Here is a 20,058-nt window from a genome sequence, read left to right as displayed (position 1 = left end):
TGATAGACCTAGTTTGCATATCATGATGATACGTGTTGTTTGCCAAGGATTTACATCTACTGATGTAAAGGCACAAATTTTATAGACAGGAAATTTCCTCAGGGTTCAGTGCTGATATTCCAGATCACTCATAATGAGAAGCAATGTTCTTAAAATTTATTAAAATTCTGTCAGTCATGATAATTATAACTAGGTCATTTTTCATTTAAGAAGTTGCTGTAATATATGTAGATAACAAGAGATCATAATAAATACTAAATATTTTCAGACTGATTTTAATCTCCCACCTGTGCAATTTGGCGGTAATCCCATCACAATCGATAGGACTGAGTATTCATTCTGTTTCTTTATCTCTGTGTCACTGTAACTCAGTGGAATTTCAAGGAACTAAAGGTGATATAAAAGGCAGCGTTTCCATACTGTCTATCTTCAGGATAAAATCAATCCTTTGTAGTTTTTAGCAGTCAATCGACTGTAAGTGAGTAAAGTTTTTATTTCCTTATGGAAAAATAAAACACAAAAACCCTCAATGGATTTTTTTTTCCTGTAAAAAAATAGGTATGTAGTCAAAGCTTTTGAGTTGGTCTTTTGACTTCAGTAACTCATACATGTATATCTTTAACACTTATGAATTCTCCAGTCTTCAGGTTTTTCTATTGGACCTATTTTTGCTTCTCTTGGTTTTACAAATAGATTATTGCTAGATCTGGGCCCAAAATGTATGAAGTTAGTAGTTTGTTTGACTATTAATAGGAGTTGTACCATCACTGGCCTCTGTTAATGAGTAAAGGAAAGAACAAAAATTTCACTACAAGCTTGAATCACATAATGAGCATCTTGCTGATAAAAGTGCACAAACAGTGGTATTCTATGTGAAATTTTCACCTGAGCTTTAGGAGCAGCACAGCTATATGGCATGGCACTATGGATTGTTGTACTAACTCTGGTGTAATTGGTTTTGATACAGTCATCTTGAGTGTATTATCTGCTTTGCGTTCCCAATAATTTATAGTTAGGAAGGCACAATGGAAAGGACCTGACAAGTTCCATTCAAACTTCTGTGTCTTCCTTGGTCGGTCCATCTTTTTCTTGTTTGTTGTTTTTATAGTTAGCACTTTATTATTAAAATGCTTGGCCATCAAACTGGTGATGCTTGTATCAAACCTCTTTAGATAATACTACTAATACTCTAAATTTACCTGTCTCTGTTAGAAATGATCAACATAATGAACAATGTTTCCTTGCCCCCCCACCAATCTCCTACTCTTTATGGAAAGGCAATTTTTTTGATGACAGATAAGTAGCCAGATAATTTTCAGTGCCAGTGTCTCCCATTTCATGTATCACTCTGTTGGGGGCTAGTTTTTGAAGTTATTGTATTTCTAAATTTTATAAATCTTAGCTGACCTCAAATTAATGATCAGCGTGTTCCACCTTTCAAAAAATGTTAGAGAGAAGGACAGTGAAATAAGTAAGATAGATACTATTGTGCGTGAGCTTTTAATTTTCATTAAGCCATTATGTATGTTTAAATAACATCACATAGAAAATAAATCTAGCAGAAATCCTCTCTTCAGATAGTTGCTGTATGCAAGTTGAATGAACAGTCAACTTTCCCCTCAGGATGTTGTCAGATGGAAGCATTTCACTGTAAAGTGTTTGCAGCTGGAGATGTCAAAAAAAAATGATAAAGGTCCTATCATGTCAGGTCTGAGCCAAGTAGGGACTTTCTGTGCACTTTACCTTCCTTGTTTGATTTAGCGTCCTGAAATAGTTTGTTTCTGAAATGTGTTAAAGACCTTGGGGCTACAAGGAAATAATTTTAAAAGAATGACTATCAAGAGTATCTCACTGGAAAAGCTTCTCTTTCAGCATGTATGCAATAAAAAGAGTTAACTCTTGGAAGAATAATGGAGTAAATGATGTCACGTATGCAAAGTCATGGGTTATATTTTACTCTTAGGACAGGAGAAAATTAACAATATACTGTGAGGTAAGGCAAAGCACGTGCATTAGTAGTTCCGCTATATGCATGCTTTTGACCAGCCATAGATGTGAGGTAACTCCCTGTCTTTCACTCAGTGGTCTTCCTACTATGTGTGGAAAACTATAGCCCTTACAGTTCATCTGTCATCTACAATTTCAGAACAACTTCTGAAGAAGGTCAATAACTTGATGACTATAACAAATGGAGGAAAATTAAGTCAGAGAGCAGTGAATTAAATTTGCCCAAACAGTAGCCTAGGGTATTGGTGCAAAGTCTTTTCTGGCTTGTATTTTCGCTGTGTTACAAAGCAGCTGAGGTTCATGGATTTCAGGTCTTGTGCATTTGTGTATTGTTAAATAACAATGAAATGTGTCTGTTTATGATTTCATGATTCCACTAATGTCATTTATCTTTTCTCTCCCACTGTCTCTCCTTTCTTTAGTTAAAGCAGAAAAAAAAACCCTGGTAAAGGGATCCCTTTCTGGAACTTCAGTCTTGCCTTGCTTCTTTTCAACAACACCCACTATAGCCTCCAGCTACGCAGCTGAGTATCTTCGAATCAAATGGTCAAAGGTTGAACTGGATAAAAGTGGAAAAGATGCAAAAGAAACCACAGTCCTGGTGGCCCAAAATGGCAACATCAAAATAGGTCAAAGCTACAAAGACAGAGTGTCTGTTCCGACCCATTCGGAGGAGACAGGCGACGCTTCTCTGACTTTCTCTAAGCTGCGTGCAAGTGATGCGGGGGTGTATCGCTGTGATGTTATGTATGGAGTTGAAGACACGCAAGGCATTGTGTCATTGGCTGTTGAGGGTAAGGATTTATATGTTTCGTTTGTAGTCAATAGTGAGTCCAGTTGAAACAGTATTAAAGTTATAACTATAACTAAGAGAGTACTTAAAGGAGTGTTTTTAGCAATTTGCTCTTTTTCCAAGTTTCCTCTTCCCATTCTGTTTTTGTCTTTTATTCATTCTGATGAATCTCTTCTAATATGTAGTGCTCTCCTTTCTCACTTGCACCTTTGGGGAGGCTATGCTTGATTCTTGGAACAAGAGCTACTAGTTTATTCCCAAAGTAGTTTGATACTTTAATTGGGTTTATACAACTTCCAGGACAAGCTGCTTCTTTTTCATTTTTTTTTTTTTTTAGGAGCTACATCTAAAGTTTTCTCAAATCACGTCTTTTGAAACATGATTGTAGTAATATGTCTGACTGAAAATGTCAATGTCCTTACAAGAAAACAGACTTGGAAGGCAGAAGCAGTTTCTTTTTAATAGTTTATGTAGGATAGAAAGAAGCAACTGTCTTGCTGCTGGAGCTGTGATTGCCTTTGCTGTACAAAATCATAGTGCCAAAGAAACTCGTGGATGGGAACTCCAAGCACAAAGGAAGAGCTTCTTTGTCCCAGTAATAAAAGTTGGATAGGTAGGAGGAAATCCATCTGGCAGAAGCTGCAGGAAAGCAAGTATGGGGATGGCTGTTGATGTTCTTCCATGTGAAGAATCCAGGGCTAAGAGTTTACTTGCCATCAGTGTAAGGAAGTAGCCTCCAAAACTTTGAGGGGTAGAACTGTACATGTAAAGAGACAGGAGAGACTGGACTTTCAAAAGCATGTAAGTGGCAAAAGGAGCATCTGATCTATGCAAGTTTTGCTCCCAAGAGTTTGCTTATTCGGCACGATAGGTACAGTGTAGAGACGGCTCCAGAGGCTGGTCCGTATAGCCCCGACATTTTGGCTCTGAGCCTGAGCTAACAAACTGCGGTGAAAGGCAGGACATATTAGCCCAGGCTCTGTGCCATGTAAATGCAAATTCTGGACCCAAATTATTCTGCATACTTAAAACAACACTGTGCTATGTGGATGTACTAGCTCATGTGAGCCTTAGTTTGGACTCTTGTCTTGCACTCATTTGCATCTAGGTGTTTTTTGGAAGTTCAGTATTTACTTAAATAATCCGAATCCTAAAACAAATGTTATTAATATCTGCTGCTGGAAATTATGTCTTTGGCTGAGACTTTTTTATTCTGAGCTTAATATTGCATTGTTCTTCCAGTACGCTTAACCTAACTTGGACCAGTCTTTTTACATTGAATCAATGAAAGGTTTTGAAAGTCTGGTCTTAATTTGGAAATACAATAAATCAGTGTAACCATTAATGTCTGTAAAATTCATAAACTCTTTACTCCTAATGGCAAAAGCAAAAGAAATCCTGGGTTGAACATTATTTTTCAGTAACTAATGTACCTGGCATTCCTTTTTCCTTTTCAAGTGCTCCCTTGACTATATATCTTTATCCAGGAGCAGCAGATGCTTAGTGTAATAAAATATATGATGATTTATGGCAGTGCTTTAGATTTTGTAGTCAGTGCTCCTGCAAAACACCACAGAGAGATGAACTAATCAGAATTTTTTTTTAAATTAAAGAAATTTAAATGAAAGAAATTCTCTTATTTTCTTTCTGTAAATGTTATTTTCCACTATTGCTTTAATGTTGAAATTTCAAGGGAGGAAAAAGCCAGATCTTGACTCAAATAGAAAATTGCACTATTAGATTATTATTTGTACACTCCATTATGTTTTCTACATTAAGTAAACAAATGCTATTTATCAGACTGATAAAGATTTAATGAGACTATTGTTGCTCAAATCTTCTGCCCTCATTTCAGTATGACTTTATGCATTTTTTTGGTGATTTTAGCTTTTACTTAAAAAGCTATTCTGAAGTATAATTTATTTCCACTATGTTGTCTTTTTGAATCTGCACCCCAAAGTGATAACAACTGGAGAGACAAGATCTCTTTTGGTGCATTCTTTTTGGTGTATTCTTTGCTGCATGCTGTTAGTGGGGTATGGGGAAGTCTTTCCACGTTAATTGCCCTAACTTGATGTCTAGCACGGTTCAGCGCTGCTTTGGTCAGTTCTCACAGTTGAAACTTGGGATGGGAATGGTGCTGGAAGGGCCACCCATGAAGTCCTGGTAAAGTTATCACCGGGTTTGCTATTCTGCACATTTTATGCTTGTCACAAGTGAAGCATAAAACACATTTGTGTAGCACTCTTTCTCTGAGGATTGAGATGACGTGTTGCTTCAGCTTTTCAGTGGATTATAACTATGCAGAAAAAGAAGTTACCCTGGCTCAGGTAGTGCTTGCTTGATTGTATAGCTTAATCCTAAAGTGAAGCAGAATAATTTTATCAAAATGGGAACTTCTGCAAAATTCCTTACATGAGGCAGTTTAGGTGTGGGAAGAAATGTTGCTAACACTTCAGAAAGAAACATTCACGTGTATCTTTAAGTGCCACCACTGTTATGTGTGTTAAGTCTAACAATAAAGTTCTCAGGAGAGGGTAAATGAAGTAGGCCAAAGCTTATCTGCATTATTCTGCAGAAGCAGGTTAAATTGCTCTTTTGTAATAGTAATAACTTTATGGGGTTTTTATACTTGAGTACTTTTTAAACCAATGCAGGACTGAAGTTCTAGGTATTATAAAGATTTCTATTTGTTGTAAGAGCACTCCCTCATTTGAAACTTTCAGACAAAAAGCACAGTCCAACGTCAGTGAAGCCAGGTAGATAAGCTTAGACAGCTGTGCTGTTTGTTTTTCAAATGGGCCTCCGCAAGTAGGGTAATAGATAAGTGGGAGAGTTAACATGAATAAGAAAAAAAATTACTGTGATGGCTATTTCTAACCATTCATTTAGGTATTTTAGGAATATAAAACTGCTATTGAACCCATTCTGAATCAAATGAATCTATTTTACCAGAGATGGAATGTATTGTGAATAAAAAATTGGATTTCTCAGAAAGAATAATATTGTCTGTAGCATATAGTCTTCCCAGGTTAAGCTGTACAAGCTGAATGGTTGATACAAGTCATTGAAAGTGAATAGTAAAACTTCTAATGCTTAATTTCTTTTGCCTGAGCTAAAAGACCAAGGCTGTCTACAAAAGATGTACAATTGTGCATCTATTTTTTTCTGTGTAAATATCACAAAAAAAATGATAGTTTGTATGTACATAACCAGTTAATTTGTTGGTTTTCAATGCCTAATGAACTTCTGGAGTTCAGAAGTAAGATTTTTATGTTATTAATAACAGTATAAATACTAGCACTACGAAGAAGATAGGATGTAAATGCAAAACTGCCTTCTTTGACCATCACAAACCTGTATTTTGGTGCTTTTGCTCAAAATGTTTGAGCATCAAATCCAGCCTTGCCACAGGATTATTTATATAGGTTCTGAGTAGAAGATTTTTTTTTCAATAGTATCAACTGTTGTTGAATTTATGCTTCTCACTAATTAGGCCAAAACAAGGCTCATGTCTGAACCATTTCAGACAAAAGGTTTGTCTGTCTCAGTGTCCTGTTCCAATGAAAGGAGCAATAGCTGATACCAAAGGGCAAACATAACCATTTTTCCTGTGTACTCTATTGCTGTCAGAGACTTGTCACCCATGGCCTTCCTGGGCCTGAAGTAATGACTTTATAGTAGACAATTCTGCACAGATTTTTTTTTTCCCATTTGTTTTTGAATGTATGTAAGTTTTTAGTATCCACAGCTGGACTTCTGGTTAAACCACCACTTAACTAACTTAAGCAGCTGTGGTTATTATTCACAAGGAAGATATGCATGTTTAGTCACCCATGTCGCCTTTGTCTCCACTCTGCATATTCCTACTGCACCCTTTTTTTGATAAATAAAATCTTTCTAAGGAATGACAGGCACAACTTAAACTAGCTACTTCAGTATCAAAACCCACTGGTTATATTCTACTCACTAGGAGTTCAGAGGCATCACCAAGATGCTATGGCTTAACGTGGTATCTTGCATGTTAAGCTTCTGAGCGGTGCTTACCTGTATGTTCATCATTAGCTTGTCATAGAGGTGAAATAATATGATTTGAACAATGTTTAAACTGCTCAACTTAAAGCAAAGTCTGAACTGCCATATTGTTACTAGGAGTATTAGTGGTTGTGTTCATGTGAGTAACCAAGGTGAATTGGTTTTGTTAAGTACTGGGGATCTGATCTGGGAAAGTCATAGCAGTGCAGGACTGGAAGAACATGCTGGGTCCCTTAATCTAGCTCCTTTGTTACTGCAAGTAACCACGTTACATGCTGTGCTGCATGCTTTTATTAATTCCAAAATCAAGCGTGAGCACTCATTCACGTGTGTTTTCAGATACTTTGCATATTTCATCTCTAAGATTTGTGGGATTAGTTTGAACTGTGTCTTTTATGTTACTATTTTCATTTTACAGCTGTGGAAGTGTAAGAGAAAGGAGCAAAACACTTAAATATAGCCTATGCAGGAAATTTTGGGGCAGCCAGATGCCTGTTCTCCTTGTTAAGTGCTGTCCTTGAGGCAGGGGACTACACCAGCAACAGCAGGTGTGCAGGCTTACATCACAGGGAAGTTTCATCACACTAGATAACTTCTTTCTGCTTACTAATTGTGGGAAATGCTTTTCTTACACCCTGGTTTCTTTTACAATTACATTACACCTCTCAGACAGGGATATTTTATGTTGAAAATGGATCTAACAGTATTACTGTTACATGTTTCAACTTCATTCAAGAAGAGAAATATGCAGAAGTTATGATTCATTTTTCCTTCCACGTGTTGTCTTCTCTGCCTATCCTTCTGAAATTTTTCTTTCTACTCAGTAGCAACTTCCATCTTTCTACAGTGTTTTGAGCCTTTATTCTGACCCTTCTTGGTGTTATTAAACCCACAAGTCGAACTGTCTTACATTAAGAGTTCTTGGCCTCTCAGTGTTTGAATGCTTAATGTTTTGTCTTCATCCTTAGTTGGTTTCTTGCCATTGTTTTCTGAAAATATTGTGTCTCAGGAGCCTTCAAATACTTAAAAGGTGGTCAGGGTAGGATTTATTTCACCCTTGACAATTTAAGGTCATGTGCCTAGTCTAATCTAAACACAGAGGCTCTTGCTACCTTCAGCTCCTCTGTGATGAGTGTCTTGGATGAGATGAGCTCTCTTGCAGTCCATATCCCTGGTCACCATCTGGAGAAATTTAGACGTTTACTTTAGATTAGACTTCTAACCTTCAGGCAAAGCAAACTTTGGCAAACTTTGAATCCCAGGAAGAAAGAATTTTATAAAAGTATTTCTGTACTTCTCTATGTCTATGTTTATTCTTTCTTTGTAGTTATATGCAGAGTCTAGTGGTATATAAATAATTTTTAGATACCTTGTAAATAGTTGACCTAGAAGTGCAATGTAACAGTAGTCTTCATTCTGGAACAGATTTGAATATTCAATGAAATTCTTGGTTTATTTGGTGCTCAGATATTGGGCAACAAAAAAATTACATGTGCAAGCAAGTGTTATCAAAAAGAAAAAATCTGAACAAACCACTGATTTGAGCTAAGTTTTATTATAAACTTTGGAGAGCACTTTATCTTTTTCTTATTGACATTTTGGGAGACCACTGTTTTCAAGTGCCTCATTTTGGTAGTTTCTGGTTTAAGTAGCTTTGCTTTCCTTTGGTGTTGGTTTTTTTTTTTTTCTTCTTTAAAACAGTAATGAAATTCCTAGGCTTAAAATACTGACCTTGTATTGTAGAAGCAACAATTAGGGAAGCAGACTAGCTGGTAATTTACATTTTCATTTTTATGCAAACTCTTCTTTCATGCAGGCACTATAATGATAACAAATGGTAGATGTTACCAATGTGGGAACACTGCCAGTTAGTTGTGCTGTTAGCCCTGAGAGATTGTGTTGACAACTTAATTGATTTATTCCCTCAACAGCTAGAACTCTCCTTCATTATCTCTTAAGTATGGCATGTGAAGAGATGCTTTTGTATAATCTTGTAGACTTACCTGTCTTGAGACCTTATGTTTCTTAATATTGAACTTCTTCCTTATGAACTAAATTAACACGAGCTTCTGAATTCTTAAACTTGTGTTTTACTCACCTGCATCATGGATCCCAAGGGATCACTGACTTCTGCAGCTGGGAAGGAAAAAGCACTATGGGTAGCAGCCATCAAAGTGTGGGAGAAGGATATTTATTTCTTGGTGAGAAAGACCCAGAATATACATGCAATCTACATCAGGAACAGGGAAGTTAAGGTTCTGATCAAGATGCTGTGTCCTTCATGTAGAGACTGGAACATGGCAGCCGATGAGCAGACTGGTGGGGTTTCTGCATAGGGATGGATGGAGGACCTTCTTCAGTGGGAGAGTTCTGAGCCCAGACAGTGCATGGTGTGTCGCCATATTCAGGATAGTAGAGCAGAAGCTAGCACTAGTGGCAAAACTAGTTTTAGATGTTGGTCATCCCTGAGTATAAGGGCAGTTCTGAGAGGCTGTGTATTCTGATTTAAGTAATTTTAACAGTTAAGTAAATAAGTAAAGAGCAGTGCCTTGGTTGCCAGTGAACACTTCTGCAACCTAGTATAAGTGCTGCAATTGATCCCATTGATAAATACAGCTGTAGTAAAGAAGTCCTTCCCCATGAAAAGTACAAGTAAAGTACAGCATCAATCACTGTCCTTATCTGGACCAACCTAGAGGTGCTTGTGTACATATGCATACAACTGTTTTGCTCCACACAAAAGATTTTGCTTGGAGAACCAAGGAGCTAGTCAGTACAGAAGTCTCTGTCCTTGGAGAGCAGGAGGCTCTGGGGCTGACAGAGCAAAAAGGTCAGTATGCACTTTCTCTCCTTACAATGAAAAGTTTCTTGAGATGTCTGGAAATGGAGTTTCTGCTGAAGCAAGAGCTGCTGCTGATGAACCTGTTCTCAGGTTACCAAAGACTCAAGATTGGTCAGAAGATTGGTGCGAAACCTGGAATGAGGATCACAAGTGAATTATTCATGTAGGAAGCTGAAAACACTACCCTATTCATTCATTTCACACACTGCTCAGTCTTGTAGTCTCAGTTTTGTTGTGTATGTGTAATGTAAATTGTCTTCTGCATTAAAGGCAAGGAGGATAGCTAAAGCGTGTGGTAGCTTTGGTGGTGGATTGGGGGTTATTTCAGTGATCTGCACCACATTGACTAGGGTTTGAACATAAAAATTAACAGAATAACCACCACTACCATCATAATTTTTCTCTTTAGATATTCTTTGCTGTGAGACAACTTCTGAAATTCCGGCTTTATGCAACTCTTGTAAATAAAAGTGAACAGTAGTTTATTAGCCATACCAGGAGCCCTTCCCCTGCAATTCCATGAGTTTTTGCTGCACAAGTAATAAAGCAAAGTTGCAACCCAAAAGTGTGAAACCACAGAACCAGGCTCTTATCTGTGGAAGCCCTAACTTGTTAAAAGTGAAATACCTTACAATTTCGTTTTCTGGTCCAAGACATAGATAAATGATTAAGAGACATTCTCTCCTGCTCAGACAGAAGTGAATTTTTAATGCTCCGAATTCCTTTCCTGGCAATGCTCTTTCTTGCAGATGCTGCTACTCCTGCCTGTAATTACTCTGAGTTTGGTTGCCAGATGTTCCATGACATTATACTGCTGTAGTCTCTTTTTCCAGTTTATTTGTTCCTAGGACAACTTCTTTCTTGCCTATTCTTTCAGAGAGGAAATAGACTAAAAGAAAAATTAAAAAAAACCCTTTGCAAATGTTTTAAAGTGCAAAAGCTCAGACAATGGATTTTGCTTCTCTTTCTGACTAACTGAAACAAGGAAAGTCCTGCACTTTAATCTTCTTAGCCCCAGGCGGTCTTCTAATTATTGCAGCTGTTGCACAGGCTTATGCTCACTGACGTCCTCCTTCCCATTCATCTTGGAGGCTCTTTTATGTCCACTAGCTCCTCACTGGAAATGGAAGAACCTTCAGCTCTAAGAATAGGTGAAGTTTACCTTTTGGATCAGGGTGAGGAGAACAAAGCATTCTTCAAGTTCCTTTCCTGGATTTACAAGTGACCAAAGGCTCTTCTCAGGACTTGCAAAAGCTACTTTAAATTGGCAGTGATATTAACTCTTTAGTCCTGCCTTGTTCAGGTATCGTAGGTATTGAAAACATATGCCAGCTAAGAAGGGCAGTGGTTGCTTCCAAAATGCACTAAATGAGAAGTGAGATAACTGGTTATGGAGAATGCATTTACACATTCAAGCAGGAGGAATCTTTAAAAAAATGCTCAGAAGCAGTGCTTTTGTGCCCAGTTGAAGCCCTGTTAGCATCAGTTAAGCAGTCTTACAAAAAACCAAAAAAAGCCACAACAAATGAAGAGGCAGTTAAATGAAATACAGATAAAACAAATTTTAATTAAGATTAAAAAACCCTAATAGAATGGACATATTGCTTCACATATTTGGTCATTTCTGGTTTGACCCTTAGTTATGGAGTTGGTGTCAAATACTGCACAATGCAGAAACACCAATCCTGCAAAAAACAAAGTTAAAATATGTTTGTATATTCAACAATAACATGCAGTAAAGCCAGATGCCCGGTTTGTGAATGCTATTTATGAGTTCATACTTATAGTTCTGGGCAAATGTTTTATCTGATTCTGCGAAAATTGCCTATTTCTTATTTCTACACTCAGGACATCAAGAACTCATGTTTTTATTTTTATTTTTATTTTTACTACTGTGCTACTGAATATACGAGCAGGTAACTCACCCACAGAATTAACAAATGTCACTAAATTCTGAATATATTTTAATGCATACCACGGCTTTAAAAAGAACTCCAAATAATATCTTTTATTTTAATCTTTTAAATTCCAAACATGATTAGTCATTGTTGCCTAAACTTTTTTATGTTGTGTTGGACGTGTGGTAAAGGATTGTGTTGTTTATCATACACAAAACCAAAATATGCACATGCGTGCACATGTGTGTATGTATAAATATATATATATATATAAGAATAAAGTCTTGCATATCTTAGGATAATATAAACGGTATGTAAATTTTCCATCATCAGTCGTTGAAGGATGCTCTATAATAGAGAAAGTGCAGGGATACAAGAGCTAGTGAAACTATGTCTCCAACATTCCTTTTCAGTCTCTCCTGGTACAGATAATTTGCATTAATAAGAAAATGTGCTTAGAGTTGTGCTTTAGCACTGAGTGGAGCAGTGTGGCCCCCATCCATGTTGTCATGCACCTTTGGCTCCCAGCACAGCATGAAGATACCCATTAGAAGTTGTCTTTGGTCTTGGCTAGCTCCTGAAGCCTGCCCAGAAATTGTTTGGAAGGGTGCTTTCGGCCTGGGCCAAATAATGCAGTGGACTAATCCAACAATGTAAAAGTCTTGAAGACTGATTGCAGACACCTGGAATATTTAATCTGGTAATACAGACATAGATGTTATTTTCATGTATTCTTCACTTATCACTGTAACCAAGCAATGCTTGGGTTCATTTGAAACTGAAATTACATCGTTGCTTGGAAGGAGCACTGTTCATATGTTCTGAAAAGGCATTTTATGGGGATGCTAGTGGTCTGTAAGCTTCTAGTTAGTGGCTGGGGATTCCCTCTTCTCTTTCCTGTTTCTCTGCCAGTAGTTTTGGTAATACTAGCATTTGATGGTTGAGGTTTAACCTACCTTTAAGCAAATAATGTATTTGATTTTAATTTCAGAAATCTTATTAGTGAATCACAAGAACAAAAATGTGTATTTTCTATTTATTGGCCATATCCAGACCTTTGATCAAAGTTGCAAAATTCTACTGAATTTATCTGCAAGAGAGAAAGTATTTCTAAATATGCTGGAACTTCTTGAATTAACATTTTACTAAGTTACACGTATTTCTGTTTACTCATAAATTAACAGATTTCTTCTGTTTTTCAACAATGCTGTAATAACAAAGATACGTTGTTAACTTCATTGTTTTTATGATGCTACCATTTTCCCAAATTTTATTACAGTATGTTATTTCCTTATCATTAAATATTTCAATAAAATCATCAGAGAGAAGGGACATTTTATGCTTTATTTTTCTTGCTTTGTAGCCATTACATGTAGTGGATGTTTTATGGTATTGCAATGCTTCTGAAAACTTTTAGAGAGCAGTAAGTAAGGTTGAAGTTTATTTTTCAGACATTACCAGGGGACATCGTTTTAAGGCTAAACTGTAAAAGACAGTGATAACAGGGAGGGTGTGATTTTGCAAGGTGGAATATCTCTTTTCTGTCACTTTGTAGTTGGCATCCTTTACATTTTCGTTTAGGTGTGCGTGCAGCCGAATTCAGTGGGAATTACATGTGTATAGAAAACAGAATGTGGCTTATAGATGGATTCTATTTTAACTAAACTCACTTTAACTCTAGGTCTCCCTCTGCAAATGTCTGACATGCTCAAGTAACTTTTAAAATTGTAGATATTCTTTCCAGAACCAGACAGCCCCCAAATAAAAGCAGGCTTTCTTTTGTGTGTATAATTTGTAGTGTGTGCAGGAAAACATGGTTATGAAAAATTGACCAACAGCCATAGATTTATAAATGTTTTATTTGTAGTGAACATCATCGACTAACAAATCTGCATCAAACCTGCATTTTTTTTGTGTCATCATTGGTGGCATGTCTCACTGCATCTAGCAGAGCTCAGGCACTCAAGGGAGCCCTCATTCACACTTGGCTCTTCTGCATACATTTACTGCTGCTGGATGCTTTGGAAAGTCTGCTTTTAAGCAGGCTAGATGTTCGTCGTCTTGTCTGGCCATGTAGTTTGACTTACAATTGGATGTTTTGTGTAGGCCAACAGGTTAGGTAGCACAGTTAGCTATAAGCAACCATGCATTCAGTGTGATTAACCAGCCAGCACTTGAACCTGGAAGAGTCCAGGTAATTATGTGATGTCATTGACATATTTTAACATTCATTCTCCCTTTTGGCAGTGAAAATGCACATATGCTTTAATTACTTCTTTTCCTGCCGGTACAGTGAATATAATTTCATCAGTTAATAGTAACATCTAGTATTAGATACTTACCTGTTACAGCCACTAGAGGGGGACACACATCATTTATATGATAGCAAATCTTGTGGTTTTTTACTATTTTTATTGTACCCATCTGTTTTCAGCATTGTAACAATACTTAGGTAAAGTTACAGTATAATGATGGTTGCAGAAATTATGCAAAATGTGTCATTAATGTAAGTTTTCTGTCTTTTCAGGTGTTGTATTTCATTATCGTGCAGCAACTAGCAGGTATACTCTGAATTTTACACAAGCTCAGCAGACTTGTGTGGACAATGGTGCTGTCATAGCAAGCCCAGAACAACTGAAAGCAGCCTATGAAGATGGATTTGAACAATGTGATGCTGGCTGGGTGTCTGACCAGACTGTTAGGTGAGACATTTAAAAGGCTCCTTGACACAGTTTCCCGAAATAAATATCAGCCTGTACAGACCTAAAATGCTGACTTACCATAATAATAAGTATGAGCATGCTGCATTTCAGGTATCCAATTAGACATCCAAGAGTTGGCTGCTTTGGAGACAAAATGGGAAAGAAAGGAGTGAGAACATATGGGCGTCGTTTTCCTAATGAAACTTATGATGTGTATTGCTATGTGGAACGCATGGAAGGTAAGATACATCCGTATTTACTCTGCTCTGCAAAATTTCAAAATGACTGTAGGTTCTGATGTGGAGAGATAAAGAAATAGGATATTCTGTGTAAGTTAACTGTTGGCTGTTTTGAATCTGAAGAGAGTTGCAGAACGAAGTGAACATAGTTTGTGGTCTAGCAGGACTTGATTAAATGTGAATGTGGAGTCAACAAAGAGACAGATTTAAAGCTGCAATAGTTAGTGCAGTAGATCTCACAAACAAAGCTGTTGGAGCATCTTATTTTTTGGATCTTATAAAAGGATTTTCAAAGAAACACACTTTATGTTTGAGAAATTACATATGCTATGTATATACAAAGATTGATATAAAACATGTGCTAACTGTAAGACAGTTCATAAAGTATGTAATTAAGTTTTTTACATGCCTATGGCATAAAATTAGACAAATATTTAATTACAATCCAAGTTTAATAATATTTTCTTTAAAAAGGGGCATCTCACCATCAAAAAGAAACAAGCAGGTAAAACTTTCCAGTGAGGAATCTGGATCTTCTTTAGTAAATTTTTTTGCAATTCCATAGTGCAGATATAGTCTTTGCAAAAGCTGCTAATTAAACAGCTCTACTGCAATAGAGTGATTATGATTCTGCCACATGGTTATGGTGAAACATGGATCATATTGTGAACCTAACTCTCTAAAATGGTTATAAAGCCTGTGGTATGGTGACAGAATGCTCATAAAGGTGGGCACAGGTTCAGAATGAAACTCCGTTTGAGGCAAAGATGCCTGCAGCTTTCATTACTGTCCTTCCCCAAGGCAAAGCATGCTTGACCTAGCTTTTATCTAAATTATTTTCAGAACGTGCATTTATAAAGGTATTGTAGAATCTTATCTGTCGAATTAGAGAAAGAACACTCCATTTTAGGCTGGTATGTATTGTATGGGTTTTTTGCACTGAAGAGGGTGTGAGACAAAACAGTATGTAAAATGATGGCTGCATGTTTTGTTATATTGATAGATAGTGGCATTGCTGCTAGAAGCTTTTTGCTGTCATAATAAGCTGAATCTGAGAAGACGAAATTCCCTTTACAATTTTACCACTGACTTCAAGAAAGAAGAGTCAGGTCAACACTAAGCAGACAGGAAAATTCATCCTTGAGCTATTTATGTAGCAGGAAGGTCCTGTAAATGCTATGAAGAAGAGACTGCTATGAACAAGATATTTGCCAACTGTCGGTACAGCCTTAGCCCACTACACAGGGATACTTTCCCTGATTATATGGATCAATTTTAATGCCAGGTTACTATAGTCGTATATTAACCAAATATGTTCCCCCACTCCTTTTCTGGTTTTGGATTGAATTGGTTTGGCTTTTTTTCCTACTTTCTCAGATTTTTTCAAATGAACCGGAGTCTGAAAATAACTTCTGTGACTCAGGAGGAGTGATGGTTTTATGGATATGTGGTGTAGGCATGGTATAGCTATGTTACACTGACATGCAGATGAGTTAATTTATACTGTTTGGATGAAGAGAAACAGAGGCATGTTAGAAAGACACAGTACCACATCATGGTGTAGTGCAGGATAAATTACTCTTCACAGCCTTCACAGAAATCTGAGCCTTTGAGCCAGAATTCCTTTTTAAGGTGGAACGTAGGAGCCAAGATGGATTTGTCTATGTAATCAATAAAATTACAGCTTGGAACTACTCATCTTCAGAATACAGAAGATGAGATAAAACGTCAGTGGAAATTACTAGAAGGCGAACATTGCAGTAAACTAGATCCTGTGTTTTGTTTGCTATACTGTAACACATTCATACATTGCTAAAAGACTTTACAATTCAAGATTTAATGCTATGCCAAATTTCTAATTGCCCTGTCCACTGAAGCCTGATTTTGCAAGGTATGACTTTTCTCTTGTAATGAGAGCTCCCAACAATTCATTGATAACAAAGGACATTCATGGTGCTTACTATGCTGTAGAACTGTCCTCAAACATGAATTTTTTCCTTTGTGAATTCAAAAGTTTATATCTGGATAGCTTATTCTTATTCAATGCCAAAACTGTTGGGCTTACTTGCGCTAAAAGAGTCCTTATTTGGAGAGCCTGAGTTAGTGAGATAACTATTCATGTGTAAGATGGTGCTTATTTAATAGTATCAGAATCTGGGCCTTAAGAATGTCATCGTATAAGTCATTGAACAGTAATTGATGCTGGCTGCTATTAAAGTGTTACCCCAAAAGGCTATAAATAGTGGTCGGAATTCTGCAATACATTTTAAAATCAATTTATATTAGATTTACAGTACTAATTTAGGTATTTGCACTGAGCATTTGTAGAAGCAACACCATTTCAGTTTTCTTCCTTTCTGTCCATATGAAATCACACTTAGCCAGAGATATGGATTTCTCTCTGAAACACAAACTGTTAGCTTAAATTAAAACCAGTTGTCTAGGCTAACTCTTACCATTTCCTTGTTCTGAGGAAAGCTGGAGAGATTAAGGATGCAGAAATTGTAAGTTAAATATTTTGAGTTTTGCTAAAACACGCAGAAGAATAATTATGGGAGGGATTTAAAATTTATGAGCTCCTAGGGGTACAAATAAGAATTTGGAGTCAAAGTATCTTTAAATAGGTATTTGACATGGTCTCTTATTACAAACTGGTTTGTGTTCCTCATATGTCATCACATGTTTCAGTGTACCATAGATTAACAAAAACATCTAGGGTACTTTTATCTGCAGGAGATGATTTGCTAATGAAGAGTTTAATCTAAAGTGATTGAGCTGCAAAGATTTGGATATACCTCTGAGGTTCTCTTAGCACCTCCAGATGAAGCAGTGGCTGCACCAGTGTGTTTTATGGCATAATCCCTTGAATGGAAATAAGTGATCGGGAAGGACTGATTGCCATTCTCTCTCCAGATATGTGTACATGTGATTTATTTGAGGGTGCTGTGGTGTCAGAAATGGAGACAAAGTGAGATCTGCTTGCCAGCGCCCACTGGTGAAGTGAGGGGCTGTGAGTATGTGGTACAGAGCCAAAGCACAAACTACACCATGCAGCATTGTCTTCTGTCCGAAGCCAGTTAGAAGCTATATATGTCTAACAAGCGTATGTAATACGCAGACAGGGAGTCATGCTAAGAAAGTTATTTTGGATTGCTGTGGGGAAGATTATAGTCTCCCTTCCATGCACTATTTTCATCCCCACAATCAGTGCAGGGAAGAAAAAAGAGAAAAACCAAAACCAGATGTCTTTTAAATACTTTCCACCTAGTCTCATCCAGTTTTTCTATTGTCATGGAAATTTCTGTGGGAATAATAATAATCAAAGAAAACATAGTCTAAAATATGGCTTCAGGTGAAAAGTTTCTTCTGTGTTTTGGGCAGTTAAAGATCTTCTCTGGAGTCCATTCTGATTCTGAAGCTGCAGTTAGGTTAGATCTTAAAACAGAGAAGAGCCTGTTCTTCGTTCAGGGCCTGTGGTAGAATCACAGCCTTTGCATTGGCTTATACTGGACAATCCTCCAGCCTTGAATTGCATCACCTAATGCAGAATTATGGACCGAAGAGCTCTCAAGAGGAGTACAGGGCCCAAATAAAGTAAGCCAGAAAGAAGATAATGCTGTAGTGCATTGTATGCATGACATTATATTTGAGCTCATAATGTGATAACGCTTATCTTTGGCGAGATCCAAAAGTCTTGATGTCTAAATGTTTTTTGTAAAAGTAAAAGCAAAAACCAAAGAGTCATGTGGAATTCAAAGTTCATATCCCTCCTCTTTATAAGTAAAAAAGAATGACACTTTGCAAGTACTGAAGATCTCCCTTTGGGTGTATCAGTTGTGGTACTACTGTTCCTGCTTGAGGGCAAGCCTATAGGAAAATTATACTCTTCCAGTCTTGTCAAATGCAGTGGATTCCTGTTCAGCCTATGCTTTTGCATAGAATTAGACCTAAGAAATTCAGGAGAGTTTAATTAAGTCGTTACTGATATGTATCAAAAAGAATCAACTACCTTGTTCTGACATGTAAGAGAAAAAGACTTCTTCAGCTTGTCTAACCTTCTGCTCTGAAGTTGAACCTAGCTACTAAGGTCTCTGTGGTTTTCTGGTCCTAGAGAGAGTTTTACAGCAATTTGTGATTTTATTAAGAAAACCTCTGTTAGTCTGATGTGTCAGAGAACCAGCCACTAACGTTAGGAGTATGGAGGAAAAGAACTGCAGCTGAGACAAGATGTTTTGGCTGTGCAGTTTGGGAGAGAGGAGAAGACTGGTGCATAAGTTGGAATAATAAACAGGCTAACTATATGAGGCCTGTAAGACTCTTGCCTATGGTGAAGATACGTCAAGTTTTTCATGTCTCTCTTGGCCCAAAAGTATCTGTAAGTTTTTTTCCAGAGTATTCAAATCAAGGGTAGTGGTCTCCATTATCTTCACACATATATGGAGAGAAGGGATAGATGTAGGTAGTATCTTTTCCCTCCTTGGTGTATAAGCAGTTTAGTGGTCCTATTAGCTCCTGCTGATTTTTTTTTTTTTCTTTTTTGGCATGGGCCTTTTGGCCAAAGAGAGAGAGAGAGAGGAGGAGGAAATGAAAATTCTTGGACACATGGTCCTCAGAGTGTAATAGTGTTAGTTCCCTGGAGCAGTAATGTCAAGTTACAGCAACAGGTGGGGAAATATCCTTAGAATGTTCCATATAACATCAGAAAAGATGATATTTTGTCACTTATAGCTATCTTTCATATCTGACCTAGGGCACTGTGATCTGCTATTGTAGTCACAGAACCCTGGAGCTCCAACATCCTCATAAGGACATCTTTGCTTGATGAGCTTGGTAGGTTCCACCATCTCTCAGGTGCAACCAATGAACAAATCTGGAGTTTACCAGGGATCCATTATGCCCCCAAAAGGAGAGCTGTGAAATTCTTAGTTGGCATAATGTTTCTTCTCAAACAAGGTCACCACCAAGGAGCCAAGATGGAAATTGGAACTTTCTGTCTTGTTTTTGTTTAACATTGTTAGAGTTAAGTCTTTTCATCTATGGGAATGATTATCTTTTTGTGTATTTAATATCCCTTTAAGTATTCTCGTGTCTTTCTTTGTTTGACATTGAAAGTAGTGGAGGTTTGGAATCTGAGTGCCCAACCACAAATTAAAACTTGTTAACACCAGATTCGAGATGGGGCAGTAATAATGAAGGTTCCTGCTGCTCTGAAAAAGCAAAATGGGGCAAAAACCTAAAAACTTTACAACCAAATGAATATGTCTTCTTAGTATTTGTTGTTCTGTTATATGGATTGGATAATACTGAGGATGCTTTATAGGGGGCTGAAGAGCGGTCATCTACAGTAGTTGGTGTCTTACCAGGTCTGTCAAAAAAATTCAGCAGGAAACTCACAAGTTACTTCTTAAGGTTCCCTGCAGTTCAAGAGAATTCTTCAGATATTTATAAAACTGTTGCCATCGACTTACGTGTGATCCCTTCATCTGGCAGGTAAAAGTGACTTCTATCTAGGTTATTTTGTTGTGCCTAGCATGGTAGGTGA

At 37.2% G+C, this 20,058-nt stretch overlaps 1 protein-coding gene across 7 annotated transcripts in view; it reads left to right on the top strand.

Moving 5' to 3' along the window:
- VCAN (versican) overlaps positions 1-20,058 on the top strand; it is a 109,869-nt gene that overhangs the window by 12,842 nt on the left and 76,969 nt on the right. For all 7 annotated transcript variants that reach the window (XM_054054411.1, XM_054054412.1, XM_054054413.1 and 4 more), the window contains exons 3-5: positions 2,430-2,801; positions 14,103-14,277; positions 14,389-14,516. In XM_054054411.1, the coding sequence (XP_053910386.1) occupies positions 2,430-2,801; positions 14,103-14,277; positions 14,389-14,516 (675 nt within the window). The remainder of the gene's footprint in view (positions 1-2,429; positions 2,802-14,102; positions 14,278-14,388; positions 14,517-20,058) is intronic.

The sequence above is a fragment of the Cuculus canorus genome, chromosome Z (assembly GCF_017976375.1).
Source record: "Cuculus canorus isolate bCucCan1 chromosome Z, bCucCan1.pri, whole genome shotgun sequence".
Lineage (NCBI taxonomy): Eukaryota > Metazoa > Chordata > Aves > Cuculiformes > Cuculidae > Cuculus > Cuculus canorus.
Note: the sequence above shows the minus strand (reverse complement) of the source record. Positions and strands in the feature narration are given on the sequence as shown.